Source organism: Camelus bactrianus, chromosome 2, assembly GCF_048773025.1.
Source record: "Camelus bactrianus isolate YW-2024 breed Bactrian camel chromosome 2, ASM4877302v1, whole genome shotgun sequence".
Lineage (NCBI taxonomy): Eukaryota > Metazoa > Chordata > Mammalia > Artiodactyla > Camelidae > Camelus > Camelus bactrianus.
The window spans coordinates 119,693,632-119,715,698 of record NC_133540.1 but is presented as its reverse complement, the minus strand read 5'-3'; the positions used below and the strand labels follow the sequence as shown (position 1 = coordinate 119,715,698).

The window sequence follows — 22,067 nt, the reverse complement described above, 5'->3', positions numbered from 1 at the left end:
TGGTGTATTTCTCAGCTGTGCTTCAGACAATTAATAATACGAAGTTAATAATGGCCAGAGAAATGAGGTCTCATAATATGAATTATAAAAATAACCACCGTGATCAAGGAGAAATGCATCCCCTCTATGGAACATACATCTTCTCTTTCAGCTATGAAGCGTGCCACTGGAAATAAAAATGAACCAGCAACTAACGGGAAAATGTGGGCCCACGTTTTGTTTTTCAGTGTCACAAAAGTGGCAGGGAGGTCACACAGTACTGTGGGAGGGTATCATGCCTTTTGCTGACTCAGGGAAGAAACACATTTGCCATTCAAAGACAAATTAAACAGGGCATGGGTCACGCTAGGTGGATCGTCAGATGCAGTTATCTGCCGAGACCAGACAACAGTCAGTTACCTCCAAATGCATCTAAACGCAGAATTCTTTGGCTCTGTGTGGACAGAACATCTTTGTCAGAATTTTCAGTTGGAACAAATATTGCAAAGCAGTCCAGATGAGATCTGTCCCAGGAGAAACTGACACAAATTCCTTCAGGACGGGGGCAGCCACCTTAGCCACATTGCTGGGATTGCCGGGTGATAGGACTAAAGGAGCTAGAAAGCGGCATCGTGACCTAATGTAACTCTCAAATCTACTGCACGCAGAGTCCTGGAAGTGGGGACGTGGGGCGGGGAGAAGTCACTTATCCCAGACAGCATGGCAGCGGCATGCGAACGCTCAGGTATTTGCTCAGACTCTTTTCTGGTGGGAACTGGAGACGAGCCTGCCCATTGGGCAGCACTGCCTACAAGAAAAAGGCAGGCTGATAGATGCAGCTTAGAGGAGAGCAGGGTGTCCCCACTAAGCATGAGCTGGCAAGACACAAGAGGATTCTGACATGAGAACATTTCTGGACAGGATCTGAGTTGGCGGGGATCCCTGGACACTGGGAGAACTACGTCTGGAATACAGAAGCTCCAACTCCACATCGAACGAAGGAGATGGCTAGTGTCCTGAGGCCAAAGATCTGTGGAATAACCAAGGGCATTCTGATAATAGAGGCACTTGTTTCCCTAAAAGCAGCATTCAAAAGCAAAAATAAACTTCTCAGAAAAGGACTGGGGAGAAGAGATTGAAGCCTGAGCTTTACCAGAAAGTGAGAGAGCTACCCGAATCAGGTGCAGGAGAGATGTAATGCCTGGCACCTCCAGAGAGGAGAGGAGGAGGGATGGGCAGGTAGCGATCTTCCTGTGCCCGCCTCATCCACGGACGCAGGGAGCAGGACGGTCCCTGGGTCGGACCATCCATGAGACGACGTAAAGACAGTTTGAAGGGATGGAAAAGCTGCCTGTTCAGGATGTCACCTCGAGGCAAAAAGTGTGTCAGCCCTTCTAGCTGGACTGAAATATCACTCTCACAGAGAAAGGTAAAGAGGCCTAAATTGGTACAAAATGGTTTTCATCCAAAAGAGCCCCACAGAACGCTGCCAGGGCTCAGCGTGCCACTCACGTCAACCTGGCATGCTGGCTGGAGAACTTTCTGCCGACAGGCTTGCTCTCTTCCCTGGGGTGGGCTACCTCTCATCTCCCCTCAGCAATTCTGATGAGCAAACTGCTGTGCTTCTCAATACACAGTGCATAGGACTCCATAAATCCTAGGGTCCCCCCTGCCCTTTTCAAATAGTCTGTCCCACTGCCCTGCACTTATTGGACCCTACGCCTGGGCTCTTGGTTTGGAACAGAAGTTCCCACTAGCTAGGAGAAATGCAATCTAGCCAAATTCCACTCCAAGGGGAAGGCATTTCTGCAGATGGTAAGTGCAGCAACCCAGAGGGGGGCAGAGCTGATCGGTTCACAATGACCAGGATACACAGACAGGTGGAGAAAGTCCTCGCTTTGCTTTCTTTATCAGAGGGCTTATCTCGCTTGATATCAAAGCCCTGTCCTCATCACTAACCCTGAACTTCACGGCACCATGGACTTCGTCCACACTTGACCACTGTATCCCTGGGAAGTAGCAAGGAGACAGGCATGCTAAGGATTGACAGTAGTTATTTTTTATGAGTAGGTAAATAAATCAGTCAGAGAATAGAGCCACTTAAAAAAATCCAGAAGCAGGGAGACTTGTGAAAATACGCAAACGGTGGAGACTGGAAGCTTTGGCCAGTAAGTGGTTTCTTCTATGAGATACGGTGATCACCCACACCACAAGTGATGTGGGACCAAAGGCCGGTGTTAGTCGTACTCCTCGGTACAATATGCATTTGAAAGCACTGCCCTGAGGTTTGAAAGTTAGCAACTTAACCGGGGAAATCCATACGATTGCAGAGACAGCCAGCTCCGTCTTCTGTCTCCGGGCCATTTGAAGGAAGATGGGGAGGACTGAACACATCTAAGAATTTCTCCAAAGTGAAAAAGGACTTGGCATCAGTTTGTCCTCAGGGCCAAAATATCAGTCGCTGTGGAAATCGGTCTCTGTGGTTCCTCCCCGGCGACTGATGAGTATGTTTCCTTTGTCCCTTTTTTCTCCTTTCAGTAAATTGCACATTTAGTACAGTCATTTCTTTGCTGCCCCTCTCTAAATTCTCTGTCGTGGGAAAATTTGATCAAAACATCCAGCCTTCGCTGGACTCTGATAATGAATTAAGAGTCAACTGGAGGGAAGAGAGAGCTTGCCAGAGGATAGTTAGAGAATTTCATGACAATTAGCACTGATGCGCGCACTACAAGAATAGAAAAAAAAATTGCTTTAAAGGAGAACAAAAAAAGCTACTCACACATACGCAACCCCAAAAAAGCCTGCAAGCACTGGCTGAAAATGATACCATTGGATGACAGAACAAACACACCAGATTAGCCAATTAGCATTCACCCAGGAAAAGCAAGCACTTTGGAGCGAGGGGAGAAAGGAATCCATCAACAGTAATACCAACTTTACAATAGCCCTGACTGTTTATCTGCCCAAAGGAAGTGCTACCACCCCACTTTCTTGTGACCCTCTCGACAATTCTGGGGGAAAAGAATGTTAGTTCAACGTTATCGCAAGCCGGAATATGACTCTATTTATGTGACAAGTTGACAACATACAATTTCATGCTTGTTGAACTGATCGGTGTTATATATTCACTGTGAATATTTTGAAGCCTCACCATTATAAATATGAAACAGTATACACTTATTCAAAATAACTCCAGCAGTGGCAATTTATAGCTGGGTGGTTTGTGCTCTTACGAAGTCCAATGCCGCCTTAAGGGGCCGCGGCGTCCAGAAACAGATGTGAAGTGTGACAACGACCAGAAGGGCCTGATGATGACCTGAGTGAGGCAGGCTATTCCATTCTGGTCTGCAGGGCAGCTGACACCGGTTTGTATTTAGATATGTGACTGGTGAGAACACTGTGTCCTTAAAGCGCTGTTTAAACACGGGCCAAGCCATTTGTCTCCCGGACTAATTATTTTACCACCCTGAGATGGCAAGTAGCACTTTTTTTTTTTCTCCTTTTAAAAGAAAAAAAGAATGTGAACGTGCATGCACACACACAGGAGCACATTTCCACTGTGCTGTGTAAAGTTACACACAGTGCTTTAAACCTTGGTCATGTCAGGTGAATGTTGGCAAGGGATCCGGAACGCGCACATAACAGGATTGTACCACTTTTTCGATCAGGTGCTTGGGGACAGGACGAGGCCACAGACCATCAAATCCTAAGCTGTTCCAGCCGCTGTTTTTGGTCAAGGTGTTTCCTCCTTTCTCTCCTCCCCTTCTTTCTTTCTCTGAGCAAGTTTCAACCAATTTGCAAGTGTTCGCTTCCGCAAGGACAAATTTGGAAGAGTGAAGAACAACACAATTTATCCAAATGTGGAAGAAAATGAGGGAACCGGGCGCCTTGCTAAGGCTAGATATCAAAAATTTGCATAAGTAGTTTCCCAACGACAGAGGTGCTATTTGGAACAAAATAAATTGCTTGTATTGTATGCAGGGCACAAACCTTGACCAAGTTTGTGGTTGCTTCCCAGCTCCTATGTTTGAGGACACACAGACAGTCCCGCTGAGAAGCCCGATCTGGTTGCCCTCTGTAGGTAGAGCTAAAAGGATAATAGTTTATTTATTATTTCATTTAATTATTTGTTTCTGGGTAGACCTAAAAGGGTTATTGTTTACATAGAAATCTGTATTTGACTAAGAGAAATAAATTAAAAATATTTGAAATATGAATTACGCTGCTCCAGGATTTTCTAGTAATTCTTGTTTCCTTTCCGTTTGTTTGTTTGCTTAAGATTAGGTAATGCCCTCAGCTCTTGTTTGGAGATCTAGCAAAGGATTCACTGACCAGAATCCTGGATCCCTTTTGAAAGATTTTAATCAGAGTGTTTTAGAACTTCCCCACGCCAGTGAAGTTTGCTCTTCAACGTCGACATCTCTTTCTACTCTTCCTGTTGGACTGAAGTGACGGTCTGTCTAGTAAATCCAACCCACAAGATAATATAATCACATACATTCATTTCTCAGAGACCTTGGCGGTTCTTATCTCCTTGCTTTTATGATCTCTCATGAACAGCCAGGAATAGCAATTTGCAGCCTGTGTGTACAGCCATCTTCGTCTGAACTTAGCCTTCTCCTCTTTTATCACATGGCAATATTCTGCAGCTCAGTCCCATTTGCCACAGCAAAATTCGCGCTGAGCTCCATTTTGGAATAATGTTAAGTGCTCTCCGTGCGTATGGCACGTATCAAACATGCAATGGAAGGCGATTATCATTTCAATGAGCTTTTTATTAATAGAAGGTGGTGTGTGTGCTTTGCTTAGATTGACTGATGTGCGGCCCACTGTACATTGTCGCCGGAAGCTATTTAGTTTGTGGCCGTCAGTGTCTCAGACAAGCAGCTCTGCGCCTCTCACCGTCCTGGTTTCTTCCAGGTGCTTCGCTCAACTTCACTTTAGCACAATATCACCCAGAACATTAAACACCAGGCTCGAGTTCCGCGTTAAATCACAATCATTTCCTATTAAGTGTTCTAAGCTACCCATTTTTATTAACAGTTACTTTATTAAATCCTTAATAACATAGATAGACTAGTTAGTTAATTTGTGTGTTGAGCCATGGATGTTAATTTGTAAACATAATAACATACTGCAATCATTTGCATAATAGCATTTTAATCTTTTTAGTAAAAGCTGTAATTCCCTACAAAGTACACTGCAGTAGAAACTAAGTGACTATTGGTAATAATACAAAAGGCCTTAAAATTCTGATCCTATTATAGTGTTGGAACAGACCCAAACTGCTTCCATAATCTTTGAAATGTTACTGTTCTCTGATTTAGGTGTCTGTGTCAGGAATAAAAATGAAGTAACCCTGGTAGCAGCAGACGATTTCCTACGTGTAATTTAGTATTCACTAAGCACCCGCACTTCGCAAATAGCTCTGAGGCTTTCCTTCAAAGTTCAGAGCTCCAATTCTGCACACTGTGCGAGAAACGCCAAGGAATTCACTCGGAACTTGGACGTGCTGCGGACCAGGCTCCGAGAACCCGCGCTGGTGCAGCACAGGGAGCGCCATCGGCCACCAAGGGTTTGGTTTCGGCGTTGCCTTGCTCCTCCCTAATCAGCCTGCAGTTACCTCCTTGAACTGACTGCTTCTGAGCAGAAGTTTGGAAGAGAATGAAAAAGGGGGGGAAATAGTTTAACAAAGCTACTTCTGAGAAAGAAAAAACAAATATGAACTCTAGAGGGGGCTTGATGTCTAGAGCCCATTGACACCAATCACAAGACTGGCCAAAAAGAAGAGAGAGAGAGAGAGAAAAAAAAAGGGGGGGGGGTAGTTGTTTAAAAGTCAGGCCAAGTCATTTTACGCAAGATCTGGTAATTCATTAATCTATCTGGCTGCAAACCATGAATGAATAACCTGCCCTAGTAATGGAGATGGGCAGGTCTACAAAGTATCAGTGTTTAGAATCTGAAACTATGCAAATGATTCTATCCTTTTGGAACAGAAAAGGCACAAAAGTACCTCCTATCATCACTTTAGGACAAATGGCATAATGGATAAGAAGTCATTTATCTTCGTAAAATTTTGCCTGAGCCAAGAGTAAGAGTGTGTATTTCCTTGTGTCTCTCTCTCCCCTTTTCTCTTGCTCTCACTTGAGCACTTCAGCATCTTCAACAGGCTACAGTAAAACCCAGAATCCTGCTTTGCCTTCAAACTCTACCTCAGGGTACACAGTCCTGAAAGTAACCTGAGAGGTTAGAGAAGGGAAAAAAATGGCCCTTACAGAATTGTTTTACATCACAGGTGATTCCTTTTATAAAACCCATGATAAAAGTTTTCATTGCGAAAAGAACAGGCACATAATTATAGGAACAGATTAATCTTGTTAAAGATGTGAAGTCTGGGCTGGAGAACAGGAGAAGAACAGTTTGGCTTCGGGTCTCTAATGTTCGTCTTTTTATCTGCTCTGTGTGTTGATCTCACTCAGAGGTGAGCCATCTGCTGGGCTGTGTTTCCACGACATTGCAATGCAGATGGGGACGTGGACAAACAGACACGGCGTAGGTATGAGGTTCCTACGCAAGCACACACAGTTGTTATACAAATAGACAGTTTGTCCCATGCAGCATCCTGAATCTTGATCACTTTAACCACGACTAATACCTCTGAAGTCAACCTAAGGGGCAATGAGCCACTGTTTTCGTGATTCCTCTCCAATTTTTCCTCCTTGTCAATGTGGGTCTCCACTTTTTGGCTCCAAAGATATCCAGGCAGAGCATTTTCTAGTTAAATGACCCACCTGTGGGTCCAGGAGGTGAGGCAAGCCTGTGATAGGCTCACAAAATGACGCACCTCCTTCTTGGAGTGGCCGGAGTATCAGACGTGAAAGAGCTGGTCCCCACGCCACAAAAACACAAACTAGCGCGTCCTGCAATGACAGCGCCTCACGAACTGCCTGGATTCTCACTTTCCAAACTGCACATGGCTGAGAACTAGACTGACTTCCACGAAACCCAGCAGCCGACCTCATCTTTTGTAACCACAGCTTATGCTAATAAAAGCCAATCATCAGGAAAGTTAGTAATGGTAAGTATCAGGTAACCGGCACACTGCGACTTACTCTTTATTAGGAGGGGTTAATGCCCAGAAACATGGCCCGGTGGGGTCAGAACTCCTGAGCCGTATTTTTCCAGTGGTCAGCATGATGGCAGGGCAGAAACAGGGTGATAAACCAGATGTTCCCAAGATAAGGCAGATGTTATCGGAGCCTAAAACGGTCTTTCAGTGAGGTGTGTGGATGAACACACACCCAAACAGAAAACACACGCAAGAACACTATTGAGTCTCCCTGCCAGATAAGCCAGCAGAAGTACAGCAGCACAGGCTGGGTCAGATTGTTGCTTCCTGATTTGTGACTCTCCAAGATGAACATCGAACTGATTTATACCCAGACTTTGGAATTTTGTGGTAGACTACAAATGCAAAGATAAGTACAACATAAATTTTTAAAATACACCATAAGTCTCCATGAGTTTCAACATTCTTCAATGTTCTCACGTTACAGCCAATTATCTCCCCACTTAAATGGCTATTATTTTCTTACTTGAAGTCTATGTTCTCCTTAAGTGTCATTACCGAGTGTGGCAAAAAATCTGGTGGTGGGCCGTAAATTTAATTTAAATGACAAACATTTATTGATTGCAAATCGGAAATTCCAGAAATCTTCAAGCAGTGATTATTGTAAATTAATTTGGTCTCCCCGCCTAACAAAGGAGAATTTATTCTCCTGATGATTAAATTAAGGTGAGGTTGTTTTGACACGCATTTTTTTCTCTGTTTGTTTTGTGAAAATTCCAAGAGGTTTGCCATTCATAGAAAAGTCTGCCTGACCACGGGCACAGTCCGAAGCAGGAATTCATGACCATGGAAGGCTACAGAATTTCCTCCAAGGAGACAAGTGAGCAAAAGCAGACACCATGTAAATCTGTGGATGGGGTTAAATATGTTCTGCCCCTGAGGCAGCAGGCAGATGGAGAGCCCCTCCGTAAAATGACTCACAAGTCCAAGAAAGTCCTCCTTAAGGTGGGCAGAAACGTCAGCGGGGGGAGAGAGCACCATGCGGCTCTGATTCTCTTTGGAGTATTTTTGACTTTGCATGCTTTGCCACCTCCCTCTCTAACCTAACTCATATTTATCAGGGCTCATGGAATTTTCCTCCAAGGCGCTTCGAGTTTTGTTCCCTGGATGCCATCCCCTCTGCTGTCACCTTGTCCCTTCCCTGCACCTGCATCGCATGGGGTTTGGAAGACAGCAGAGCCCGCTGTCAGATTTCCTCTACTTCCTGCTTGTCCTGAGCTCGTACGACTATCAGAAGGATCTCTCTTAAATACCAGCTCCATCAGATTGCCCTCCTGCTAAAAATCCCCAGTGCTACCCTAATTGCTGTTGTGGGAACTCTGAACACTTCCAACCGGGTTCTCGCGGTTTGCTGTAATTTTGGACCCACCCTAAATCCAAACATACTTCCCTTACTCCTACATCGCCATTAATATATATTGTACTTTGAGTAAGCCAAGTTCCTCCGCTTCATTCTCCCTCTGTGAAAGCACTTCTCTCTTATTCTCTTATCAGCCTTGGCGACATTTACATGTATATGTGCATACACACAGTCCTGCAATATTTGCCAATTGCTTATATATATATATAAAACCCTATGTTTATAAATATACCTGTGCACATATACATGAATATATAGTCTTCCATTGTTCTCCAGTCGCCGAAATATATGAACATATACATATATATGTATATTTGTATACGCAGTCTTCCATTATTTGCTAATTGTTTTTCATTTCACCATTTGCTCTCCTAAACGAGATTAAAAGTTCTTTAGGAAATAGGTCTTCTGCACTTTATATGTAATCTTCACATGACCTAACGCAGTTTGCACCATCAATAAATATGTGGTGGTCAACTCACCCGTTAGGTTGCAATTATTTATCGAGTAGGTATTTTCCCCTGTTTTCTAAGGAAACATCTAGAAAAATTTCAGTGAACAAGACAAGCTGGTTCCCTAATCCCAAAATGCTCACAGTCTTTTGAATAGCCAAGATTTGTTTTTTTAACTTTTTCATAAGTATATACTATATGCCCATTTTAGGAAAAAAAAATAGAATATAACTGAAAGTCAAAGGGAAAAATGTAAAATCATCTATATTCCCACCAGAATGATCAAATACTCTTGAGAGCTTCCACCCATCATTCCCTTGGTGGTATAGAACAGGACACCTTACAGACAGGTAACAGGAAACCACCCTTCTTCTTTTGCAAAAGTTTGCAATATCAGACCTTCCTGAGAGTTCCAGCAATTACCCGACGTGAAAGCTGGCCACAGTTGAGAGCCCTTCTCTCGCCATTAGCAAAGGCACGCTTCAGGACGTATTATGAATAATGACCTAGAGACAGCTACATTCTCACTCACCGTGTTCTAAAGAACCCCAAGTAGCTGCATGCAGAAGTAACAGACCAATGAATGAAAGATGCCCATTCAGTGGAATCAAGGAGGCACTAAAGCAGAGGTTAAAATAAAGCAGAGACAAGGTGGCCCACAGGGTCCCAGCAGAGCCAATGTGCTATTTAACAGAGCCCCCTGCCACCCAGCTTTACATGCTGCCGTGCTGTAAAAGTAGCTCTTTATTCTCCTCTTTCAAACAATGCACAAAGCAACAGAGAGAAGGAAGTTGTGTTGCAATATTCTGAAACATAAATCTTGCTACCAGCCGGTCCAGGGACAGCATCCTGTTTTCCTGACACATGGCTCGGATTCACTGGAAGCTGTACCTATAGGCCTCATGTCCTGTTTTGCTAAGTGGCTTCTGAATCATACCTGGTCACCTGCATTTACACATCCAAACACAGGTTGTGCAAGCAGAGATCGCTGTTTGCGTGCCCAGTTACACAACCAGCATGTACAACTGCTCCCACTCAGGGAGACACCGGTTCCCAAATTGTGACATTCAATCTCATCCTTTCTTCTTCTTAAGTTTAATAAAAATTAAACTTAGATTCCAATGTGTGGAAGAGGCCACAGGAAGAAATTCCTACTTATTCCCAGCATCTCAACATTCTGCAATCCTATCTGTAACTCTAAGTACCCCTTTCTTCCTGCTTTGATTAGAATTCAGAAATCCTGTGGCCAGTTTCCAGCGGTGTCATCAATGTGCTCCTTAACTCAGGGAAAAGGGTTTAACTCCTCGGTGCCTTATTTTATTCTGGGAACCGGAGGGAGATAATGCTTGTTATTGGCAGATCAGAGGTGGCAGAGACCGTGACTGTTGGGCTTGCTCAAGTACAAGGCCTTCGCAAATGCGATGAGGCAGGAAGAAAGTGAGGGAGCACAGGTGAAAGTCCACTGTGAGAGGTTTAAAGTCACAGGCACTGGGAAAAGCAAAAAAAAAAAAAAAAAAAAAAAGCCTTCCGGGAAAGGCAGCTTTGGTAGGAGCAAAAAGCCGTCGCCATTCAAGGGTTATGCTGGTGCATACGGAGCTTTCACAGGGGAAGAGGGGAAGATACAATTTTAGAATTCTACCTATGCTCAAAACACACTTTTTTTTTCCCCTGTTAGAGAAAAGATGTCTGAGTTTAACGCTGGAGGCCACAGGGCAGCGGCAGCCCTGCTGTATGCAAATGCTGAGAAAGCTCTCTGCTGCCGTGTGTACGACGAGAATTGCCACATATGGCCTCACCCTTTGCATAGACAAAGAGGAATAGGTTTGGTGACATCAGAGAAAACTGTCACGGGGATTTATCTACACAGTCACTTTTGCTCTCCGCCACTGAGAGAATTCCGGACGTATCAGTCCCGAGACCCTGGCCATCTCGATAATTTTACACAGCTTCTAATTCTTCATATCCTGTATCCTAACTCTATGCTCTCTCTCGGGAATCTGACCAATGCATCTTTAGTGTTTTCTAAAAAGGAATTTCAGTGACTTTTTTTTTTTTTAAAAAAAAAAAACAGGGTTTCTTCACTTCAGCCCTGTTATCATTTGGGGCCAAATAATTCGTTGTTGTGGGGAGTTATCCTGTGCGATGTAGGATTTTTAGCAGCATCTCTGGTCTCTACCCACTAAATGCCAGGAGCATCTCCCGGCCCCGAGTCCTAACAATCAAATATACCTCCAGACGGTGCTGAGCGTCCCCGGGCAGGCAAAACTGCCTTTGGTTGAGAATCTCTGGTTTAAAGACCTAGTGAAAGATTGAATGACATAAACCTTGCGTTTTAGAGTGTTGCAAACAATTCTGTCAGGGGTCGAAAGTTAAATTAGAAAACAAAAGGGGGTGTCTTTCTGTAGCCTGGGCACCTAGAGATACCTAACTAGTTGCTGGACTAAGTCTCCCAAAGGTGTAAATGAGAAGTACCTCAGGCAGGTGCCACAACACGAAATATGGGGACATAAAGACACGGAAAAAGTTGTATTTTTTGCAACCAGCCCACCAGGGAGGCACTGACTGCCATGCCACCCCTGCCCCCACCTTTTAGTTATTCCCTAACCATCTTCTACAAAATACATGGCACTCACCCAATACGAAATAGCCGATTTTGAGATTTTTAGATAAGAGGTCTATAGAGATGGACATTTTTTTCAAGTACTGTTTATTTAATGCAGCATGACTTAAAATGGGCCTGTAACCTGACAAGTGTACTGAATGAGGAATGTTCAATTTACCAGTTCGAACCAGCCAAGTCCTCGCATGAACTTTCCAGGACCCGGCTGAGAAGCCTGGGAAAGTATAACTAACCACAAACCCTCAGTGTTTCCTGCATCTGATTCCTCCTCCCCAGCCTTAACTCCATTGCCTTAAGCACTCTTCTAAGACCCACTTAATGCTCCAGACGTATTATAAATCTTGGCCGTCGACAGAACCTAGAGCCACCTCGGCTCACCAGCTATATACCTGCTCCCATGTCAAGCAACACTGAAAGAAAAGATTCTGTTCTATTTTTAAATATATTGAGCAAAGAAGCAGCTTGATATGTCTTTGTAAAGGATGGCTGTCACCCAAATTCAGCGTTATTCTATTTTTATCAATGATAATAGACTGTGAAGTCAGATAACTTTGGGGTTCAAAGCCCTCATCTTTATCAACTGTGTGATTTTGGGAAAATCACTTAGCCTCTCTGAGACTCGTTGTCTGCATATGTAAAATGGGAATAATAAGAATAGTACTTAAACTACAGGTTGCTTTGAGGGATGAGTGCAGCGGCATCCATAAAGCCAAGAGTGTCCCAAAATGTTGGCCATTCTCTTATTATTATTACTGTTACGAACACACTATATCCATCATTCACTCATTATTCAAGAAACACTTATTCCACACCTTCTGTGTGCTGGAAAAACTCAGTTAAATACTGTAAAATTGGTTTTCTTAATGACTCAATAAACATTTATTCAGTGCCTTTTATGTGCCGGGTGCTGGAAAAACTCAATAAATATTGTAAAATTGGCTTTCTTAATGACTCGAGATTTCAACCAAATAACACTGAAGTATAAGAAATGTCTCTGCTGGTGGATAAAAAACACATTTAAAGTGCTTTGTATGGACTCTGGCACATGGTAGGTAGAAAATGTTAGATGGTGATGGAGGGGCTGGTGGTTGTCGTATTGAAAACAAGTTGACTGGACAATCGTTATTCAGTTCACTTGCCAGAGGACCCACTTAATGTCTGTCCCATAGGAAACTATTTATCTCCAAGTAAATGAGAACTGATCTTGTGAGAAAGAACTTCTTTTCTCAAAGTAACCCTTTAGCAGGTGCAGATTAGCATTCTTTCTTATAGGGTAGGCTTATGATGAAGAGTCTAGAGTCTGGGAGGGAATTCTCACTGCCAAAAGGTAAATTAATTTTGACTCACTTGTAAGTAAATATTAGAGTAGCTGGGTTTCGAAGGTTCCATAGCATAGAGAAATCGGAGTTATAATCAAAAATGCGACCGTAATAATACGAGTTGCTCACCTACTTCACAAGATAGACCTTGGTTAAACAGAATGCATTCTTTTATATTTTGTATGAATTTACATGAGGTGCCATTTTCTGTGGGAAACAGACAGGAATAAAGAGGTTTAGACACGTGTTCTTCTTTGTCACTCATTCTTCCATAGTCCCTTTGTCTTTCAACAGAGTTTGGTGTACTCTACTGTGGGTCCTTAGGGCCTTGGTTCTCAAAAATAAATAAATAAAAGGTCCATTTGTTTTCCAAATATTATTTTTCCACAAAACAGGAAGTGCCTAAGTCTGGGAAAAAGTGTTTTGGTGACAGCAAAGTAAGAACTCGTTACGCTTCCAGGCCAAGGATGTTAGTGTGGCCCAAGTCAAGTTCAACGAGAACTGAATTTTCACCAAGGGCTATCCTTACCTCAAATATGTTCGAAGGCTCATTGTTGTACTGATTGGATATGATTTCTGATTGGTCACTGCACCACTTGAGTCCACCCAGAAAGCTGTCTGTATCCAAGTCGTTCACGTCTAGTTCAGAAAGGTCAAGTTCAGGAAGATCTGGGCAAAGAGGCTGGTCTTCACCAACCAGAGCAGCACACTGCAGGAGGTAGGAGGGGGGAAAAAGGCTTTCGTTAACTGCAGGAATTTATTAAACTGCAATAGCATGTGATAGGAATTAAGCCTGGTTAATTCAACGGCACCACCAAAGCTGGTTTCCAGGGTTTTAGTCACCAGAAAAACACCCTAAATTCTTTAACTTACTTTGCTCCCAAAGGGTACTTTGCCCGAACCACTCCATCCAAAATTCTACCTCTAAATCCCTGGTCAATGTTACGCTTCCATGAAGCCTTCTCGGATTCACCCGGTTAGAAATCAACTAGATTTGCTTGCACCTCTTTGATAGTTAACACTTTACCAAGTTTCAAATTATTTTTTGATTAACAAATGCAAAATTTCACTCTATCCTCAGAGTATAACTCCTTTGAGAGACGGATACAAATTTGATTTCACCTTGGAATTGTCATCACACATAATAAAGACAAAATAAATGATTACTAAATGAAAAATAGGATATAAGAACTATACTAGGAAAACTTTCTCCATTCATTCTCCCTTTAACCATTATAATCCGTGTAATTCATTTAGCAACTAATGATGCAAAGTCCTTTAACTTGTCTATGGTTCTGTTGAATTGTTATTTAAATCTTTTTTCATGAGCCTCTGAACTTCATTTCAAACAGGTCAAAAGCAAGATCCTTGAGAGGAAGAACAAAAATCTTTTTTTTATGCCCTTTGTATTTTTCACTATGTGTAACTTGCAAGTCTTGTGTGTTGGTGTGTGGGTGTGTGTATGTATGTAAATGATTGGCATCATCTGACGTCTGAAAAGAAAAACCAGTAGGGCACACCACAACTACGTTTTTTGTTCATCATTTATATATGCCTCAACTGTGCTCTAAGTGAATTCACAAAAACTATTTTTTTTCCCCTTTGGAGTTTTAAAAATGATTTCAATATATTTGAGAGGCTTAAAATATCCTTGATGGTGACTGGACTGCTTGTCACCTTCTTGCCTAGAGTAGGTGGTCTTTTAAGTGTTTCATACTGTGGCTTTTTTAAGGAAAGTGGACCCCCTTCCCAATGAGGTAGATTTCTAACCTCAGACCAGCTATCTGACTGCTGATTCATCACTGCAAACTGTGAAGAACCCTGCGGAAACTTCCGATTGCAGGGGTCTGATGATGCCAGAGCCCCAGGGACTTCGTCCACCTGCGAGCTGAGGGGTCTAAATCGGCAGGTGCACACTCTGAGGTGATGCCCTCTCGGCCCTCCCTTCCAAGGTCGGGATTGCTGCTGGGAACTTGTTCACATCCAGGCAGCAGTGGGGCCTGAAGCTGAAGACGCTGCTTGACATTTAGATTTTGAATAAAATAAGTTTTATGCGGATTTTTTTTTCCAGGCACCCCTGTCATCCCTGGCAGGCTACATTACACGGGTCATATGCAGCAGTGTGATCGTCAGCGCCACGCTGAGAAGTAGGTACTGGGTAATGGAGTCAGCAATTCGTAAGGGGAGGATGGGAGGAGCCTGAAAATTCCTGCAGTTCCTCCCTAAGACTACGGGCCCCAGTGGGATCCCAGGTTGCAGGCACAGAGGTACTGCAAAGACAGGGCCATCTCCTTCCTTATCATTGTATTGGACTTTCCTTTTCAATTATCGGAGTTAGCCTAAAGTTACAGATTGGTATACTTGACAAGGTTTCTAAGGAAGTGGCGGCTGGGCTGAAGGGACTTCGTCTGGTACAATGTTCGTGTTTTGTTGTGGGTGTAACACTTCCCAGCCTCCGCACTTGCCCACTGCTTGTCCTCCAATCACAAACGCGCAGCGTTAACTCCTCCACTGCAAAAGACGAGGTGACTCAGAGACCAGGCGCTAACTTTTTCAGTGGTGCCAAAACCACTAGGATTGGAGGGACAGTCCTTAAAATACAAAGCACAAGCAACAGGAACAGCAACAAAAATTAAAAATAAGTTAGAAAACGTAGGATCTCTATGTCTGGCTTAAATTCCTCGGGTGGAGAACCTCGTTTAGAGCCCATGTCCTGGAATGCTGAGAGCGCCCTACCGATTGGTGAGCGACTTCTGTCTCTGTAACAACCCTCTCGGGGCATGGCTTCTTCAAAACCCTTCAACCTTTCAGAAAGATGTATTTTTCAGTAACTTTTGAAAACTACTGAAAAGATCAGATCCATTTTGTGTATTCCACTCTGCTGTAATTCACAGATTTCTTTCCTTTCCTTTGCTCTCACTCTCTGTCTCTCTCATTTTTGCTTTTATGTTATAGTTGAAAAATGTGCCTTTGCTCCTGCCAATGTTGACGTGCTAATAAAATCAGGGCTTCTGAATGTGGCATTATCCTGATAATCTAAAACACATTAGTGGTAGCAAGTGTTCCTGTTATTAATTTATATTTGGCCTTTGGATGATGCCAGACTTAACCGTCCAAGCCCTGTAACTGTCCTCAGCTGACATCTTGATATTTACTGCTTCCCTATACATCTGTAACAGGTGTGCTTTATTGCAATTACAGAGACACATTCTACTGCTTCTTTGCAACTATGACAGCTTTTTCGCCACCATAGCCTTAATTTTATAATAAGATTTAAGAGGATAAAGCAGTCACTAAACACAAAAGGCTAATTATTGTACGTTATTTCACCCCAACAGATTTTTCTCTTAGTTAAGGAGCCGACAATAAATTAGCTTCACTGCACGGATGATAATGAATCATTATAATTAAGTATAATTCTCCATTAACCTTTTGGAGGTTTTTGTGCCATTGATGGTAAATTTTAAAGAGAGAGAGAAGAAAGAGTGGACTTGGCCACATTCATTACATTAATGAAGAAAAGAATCTTACTTCTTAAAAAAAAATTAGTCAAGACAGGGTTAGGGGGTAGGGCGGGGGTCAGTAAAGAGTGACAGTCTTAGTGGAGTTTGTGTCATGTGAACTGCCTATCAATCTTAGTAACCTTACTGGACACCACCTTCATTAAACTGAAGCACTGGAGACCCTGAGTAGCCATAGGGATACAGGCCTTTATTAACCAATGTGCTGTCCTGTCATTATGTGCAAAAGGGCAGAATACGTTTTAGGATGACAGCAAACATTAATGATTCAAAAAATGAAAGCGGCCTGCGCTACCTGCTGCTCGTAATATTTTAGCTGGCGGAGGTGATTCCCAGGGCTGCTGCCGGGAAGGCAGGGCTGCTAGCAGTTTGCTGCCTCCGGTGCAACAGAAAAGCGACTGGCCGGTCTCAGCCGGCCGGACAACTCAATCCACGGCTGGACAATTAGCCGGAGACCTCACCTCTTGAAGAGCAAAATTAAAGGGTCACTGTTCTCAATGCTTCTGACGCGTATTTGAAAATGACTGCAGGAACTCCGATGATTAAAATAAATCTGCCATATTTCCATAGGACCTAGTTCCTCAATCAACTCCTAGCGGCATCAGGAATAATACATGATGGAAAAATGAAACTACAGCAGCTGAGCCCCACAGCCCCAGCCAGGCAAGCGACCCACAGGACACTCCAGCTCCTCGAAGACAATGAGGACTTTGAAGCCACTTGGAACCCTGACTCATAATAGCTGCAGGCCATATGAATTATCCATATCTAGTCCCCCTTACCGAGAAATCACAAGAAGATAAGAACAATTACAATCCGCAAAGAGGCATCTGCCAAGGCGAGAGAGGGTAAACGGAGCCAGCGTTTGCAGACCCAGCGAAGAGTTAAGAATCCAGGGCATGCCTCGCTAGATAGGAAAAATGCACTCGCCGACGGCCTCGGCCAAATTATTTTCACTTTAGATGTGTATCGCCACACCACATGGACATCTTATTTAATCAAATCACGTGTAGCCCTTGATCCTCCCCTTACCCTACGTGCCCCCAGCTTCCCAGAGGACGCACTCCCAGCCCTGTGCCAGATTCATTGTTAGCCGCCCAGATCCTCCCTGCAATTCAATTCGGGTCCATCTCACCAGAGTCCACAGAAAGTTTCGCTTGTTTCCCAAGTTGGCCAAACTTTCCGAGAACATTCCATTGTGTTGAATGCAAACACGCCGCGGTCCTCCGTCCCCCCCGCTAGTCACTCTAGACTCCAGAGATTACGAGGAAACCAGCTCGCTTTTTTTCCCCCTGTATGAATTGTAGCCAGCAGAGGCTGGAATTGATGTATTGCCGTCTATTTTTACACAAGCAGCGAGCAGCTCCACACACCGTCCTGCATAAACTCTATTCTCTCTCCGGCTTCAGGCAGCTCTCCGTGGTACAGAGAGATTTAACCATTGGCTTCCCTGCCACCGAGGCGAATGGAAAACCTTGCACTGTAAGGCATACATATATATATATATATATATTTTTATCTGCCGGCCAAAGCTTTCAACCACATACAGGAGTTTTAAAGGAATCAGCTTTGTTGTTTTTTGTTCTGTGGGAAAAGCAATCTAAAATAGCCCAGCAGGATTATTTAGGATTTTGTGAGTTCTCTGTCTGATGAACAGAGAGAGAAGAAAAAAAAAAAAAATCCAGACTAGAGTCAAAACTGACTATATCTGAGCACATCCATTTTAATATTTTTATCTTTATCTTATTATAAATAGAAATGGCATTTTTCCAACCAGGCCACTAAACACCACTGGAAAGACTTTAGCCTCTGATTCATATCAATATCTTGGAGCATAAATATTGCATATGGGTAGAAACAGAGCCAAAGGCACATGGAAAGAGTTTCTAACTGCAACAGATACTGATGACAGCAGCTAAGCTTTGATTTGCTCAAGGTATCTCAGAGCCACCTTAAAATAGCAAACTTATTGGAGTTGAGATAAGATAGAGATTCCCTTCCAAAAGCTGCTGCCCGGGCTACTTTTCTGCCTCCTCTCCTCTCCTCGCCCAAGCCCAAGCCCTTCCCCCATTACAGGAATAATTGCATCGCGAGGGAAGCTTCGGTCCTGGCTGCAGTGCCGAGCCCAGCCCCAGCTCACCTCGATGTCACTCCATACAGAGTCCTGGTTGCACATGTCCCACGCCATCCAGCTCCTGAATGACGCCAGTCAAGCTGTTTCAACTCCAATCCACAGTGACACAGAGCACACACTCATGCAGGCAACCAGCCCCTTACTGAGAGTGAACTGAAGGCACCTGTCTTACTACAGTCCCCAGTCACATGACAAAGCTATTAAAAAGTAGGCTGGGCTGTCACTCACCCAGCCTCCCTTCTCCTGTGCTGCCTGCTGCTGAAGCTCGTGACGTCACTCAAAGGCAGCCCTCTGCCTCAGTGAAGTAACGCTTAAAAAAAAAAAGAAAAAAAAAAACAGAAAGAGGAAAGAAAGAAAGGAAACACTTGGACTTTTGGAGGCTTCGAGCATCATGCTGTGACTAAAGCCAGCTTTGAATGCCACTGACTCTAAACGGAGCCCTGGCCATATAATAACTAAAATCCCCTGCAATCTTTTTTTAATTTATTTTCCTTCCAAAACAAGCAAGTGGCAAAGCTCCCTGTTTCATGACAGAGTAACTCCAGTCTCAGCTAAAATGTGTACTCCCTAAGGACTCAAATTCTAAGACATCCAAATGGACTCGGTTTGGGACTAAAGCAGGATCTTATCACATGATGCATTTTTATGAGATATTTTCTAATTGGGGGAAGTGTTTGAAAGCAGAGAAGGGGGCATACTTTTTTCTTTCTTTTCTTTTTGCTTTGCTTATTTAATCAACAAAACAGCCCATATTTGTTACGGTCTAAACAAACTCCTCCACCCAGAAATCGGCTGTGCCCGTGGCAGTAGGGAATACCAGCTCCCGAAGTCTTACTGCAGTTTGCTGTGCTCCATATAAGGAGAACAAGCAAGAAAATCCCATCCTTTAAGATTCCTTCTGATTATTTCCATTTCTCTCATAGGCTCTCAGAGAACAAGTGTTAGCAAATACAGTCAGTGCTGCTCTGCCTAGATCAGCGTAGTTTCCCGGCTGCCTTTTTTTCCGCCCCCCCATACATGTAGCATTTCCTCTAACTGCCTTAGGGTGCCTTTTTGAATAAACACTGGATTCCAACCCTAGTGCCCTGGGTTGTACAGTTTGCGTTTGAGACCAAGAATGTCCGTGGAGTAAGGGAAAAATACCGACATGCCATTAGCAGAAATATTCATTTCTTGAGCTTTTTCATTTTTAAAATTTTTCAGCTTGTAGCCTGAGACAATGAGGGCTAATGCAGGCACAACTGTTTTATGATGACACTACGTATTGAATACATAACAAACTCAAGGTACTAGACAACGCCGAAAGACACTTCCCATTACACCACCGTGGTCTGATTTAACCCTTCCAAGATCCAGAGTGATGTACGCATGTATGTATATTTGTGAATATACATGTTTTTATAAAATTTTTACCCACTACACTTTGGATATCAGCTCTATTCTTTTACCTGATTATAAATTATCTGAAAAAAAAATTCCCCAGGTATCAAAAAGTAATTCTAAAGCACTATTAATTTAATCTCCTCTTCCACTAAAGTTAAGTTAATGAATTCTCTATTGTCCATCTCTTTAAAAGGAAAAAAATAGTGATTTGCTCTAACTATAAAGTTGCTCAAATATTAAAGTGAAAGAAAGAAAAACAAACAGAAAAACCAAAAAACACCAGACTGTTTCCTCTTTCAGACCACACATATCTTAGATTTGTCTACTCTGATATCTGCAACAAGTTGCTAGTATATTCCTGAATAATGTGATGAAATTGACAGTTTGTCATTACTGGACATAAAAAGGTGGCCAAAAGCTTTGACATTTTAAGTTAGCTGAATACATTTCACTGGTACATTTTCCCTCTTACAAATAGCGGAAAATTACCGTAGTTTAATTTTCTAAATCAAGAAAGAACAGGAAAATACAACCTCGGGAAGGCTTTTATACATGCAATTAGCGGCATTACTCTGCACTCCCCACAAAGAAACACTAATTTTCTTCCCAATTATATTCTGATTTAATGTAAAACTACAGTAAATTATTAAATTCAGGGCAAAGGTCATTGGCTCAACCCTCCACACAGTCAACTGTGAAATAATATTGGTCACTTGACCAAGGAGACTTGATGTTTATTATCAGGTGATCCCTGGGTCGTGTTATTCTCTGATACTTTTGTGTTCATTGAATGCTAGGTATCCATTATATACATATATACACACACACACACACACACACACACACACACACACACACACACACACACACACATCCTATTCACATCTTTTAGAGATGTTCTTTACACTGGAACATTTTGCATTATTGTTTTTGATACCTTAACCCACTCATCTTATGTTGTTGGGGTTTTCCTGTTTGTCTTTTTACCACCTCATTTCACTTTTTCTTGATCAAATCAGTACATCCATTGAAACCAGAGGTGTTTTTCTTATATATATATATATATATATATATATATATATATATATGCTTGCTTTTTTTTCCTTACCATTACAAAGAGGGTTAGTTAGGGGTCAAAACATTGAAATGATTTATAAACTACAGCATACTGCAAATTTCCCCTCAAGTTTCTATTACTGTTCAAATAAAAATATAAATAGATTATTGGGACAAATTAGAGTAGATTCCACTTTTTTTTTTAATCTCAAAATTACAACTCTAAAGAGAGGGATATTTTAGAGGTCTTATAACTTGGTTAGTTAGCTCTTCAGATTAAAATTTCTCTTCTGTCCAGTTTTCTTCTCTCAGGAGAACTTAAATTGTTTGTTGCTCACCAACCTCGGTCTTCTCTGGCTTCCCAGGAGGTTTCCACACTTAATACCCACTCTGCCTTGACTGTTCCTCTTCCTTCCTCCCTGCAGCCCTCTTTTGACCCCTTCGTCAACTCTGCTTCCAGGAGTTCCAAATGTTTTGTTTCAATTGACAAGGATCTATTGAAACCTTATTGTGTCCCCAGTAACGTACTGCAAGGACTGCCAAGGAGGCATATGTCATGGACACAAGGAGGCTTACAATTTGGGGAGATGACAGACCTTAAAAACGGAGAAAAATTTGATATAAAATAAACAAGGCTAATTTGCTCAATATCCAGATTCCTGTGCTCTTTAAAACACACCCTTTCTAGGTAAAAGGTCCTTTCACTAACCATTAAATTCACACCCAAGTCAACCCCATTTTGTCCTAACAATAGAAGAAGGTATTTATTAACATCTGTGGAGTGTCCATAATGTTCCATATCTACACAGGGCCTAGATTCCACCCCAGTGGAATTTCTTCCCTCAGTAGTTCTGTTAACGTTTCCCAAGACTCCAGCATTGGTGGAGACAAGAGAGTCTATCCTTAAAGCTGATAACAGGGGAGAAAATAAACCTTCAAGAGAATAATTCAATTCTATTAAAAAAAAATTGACAAAGTCCCTAACTTCTGGGTTTCCTTCCCTACTCCTGCCCCAGATCACAGGCTTTTCCCACTATCCATATTTCAGACAATGGCCACTTCTAAAAAATAAACACAATCAAACTCAAATACCCAAGTAGACAACAGCAGAGAG

At 42.7% G+C, this 22,067-nt stretch overlaps 1 protein-coding gene across 6 annotated transcripts in view; it reads right to left on the bottom strand.

Annotated features, from left to right (window-relative positions):
* Nucleotides 1-22,067, bottom strand: part of PPARGC1A (PPARG coactivator 1 alpha) — a 291,472-nt gene that overhangs the window by 80,221 nt on the left and 189,184 nt on the right. For 4 of the 6 annotated variants that reach the window (XM_074349734.1, XM_074349718.1, XM_074349733.1 and 1 more), the window contains exon 2: nt 13,389-13,568. In XM_074349734.1, coding sequence (XP_074205835.1) covers nt 13,389-13,568 — 180 coding nt within the window. Of the gene's footprint in view, nt 1-13,388; nt 13,569-17,515; nt 18,412-18,520; nt 18,782-22,067 lie in introns of those variants that run through there. The other 2 variants (XM_010963049.3, XM_074349725.1) reach the window with 2 other exon arrangements.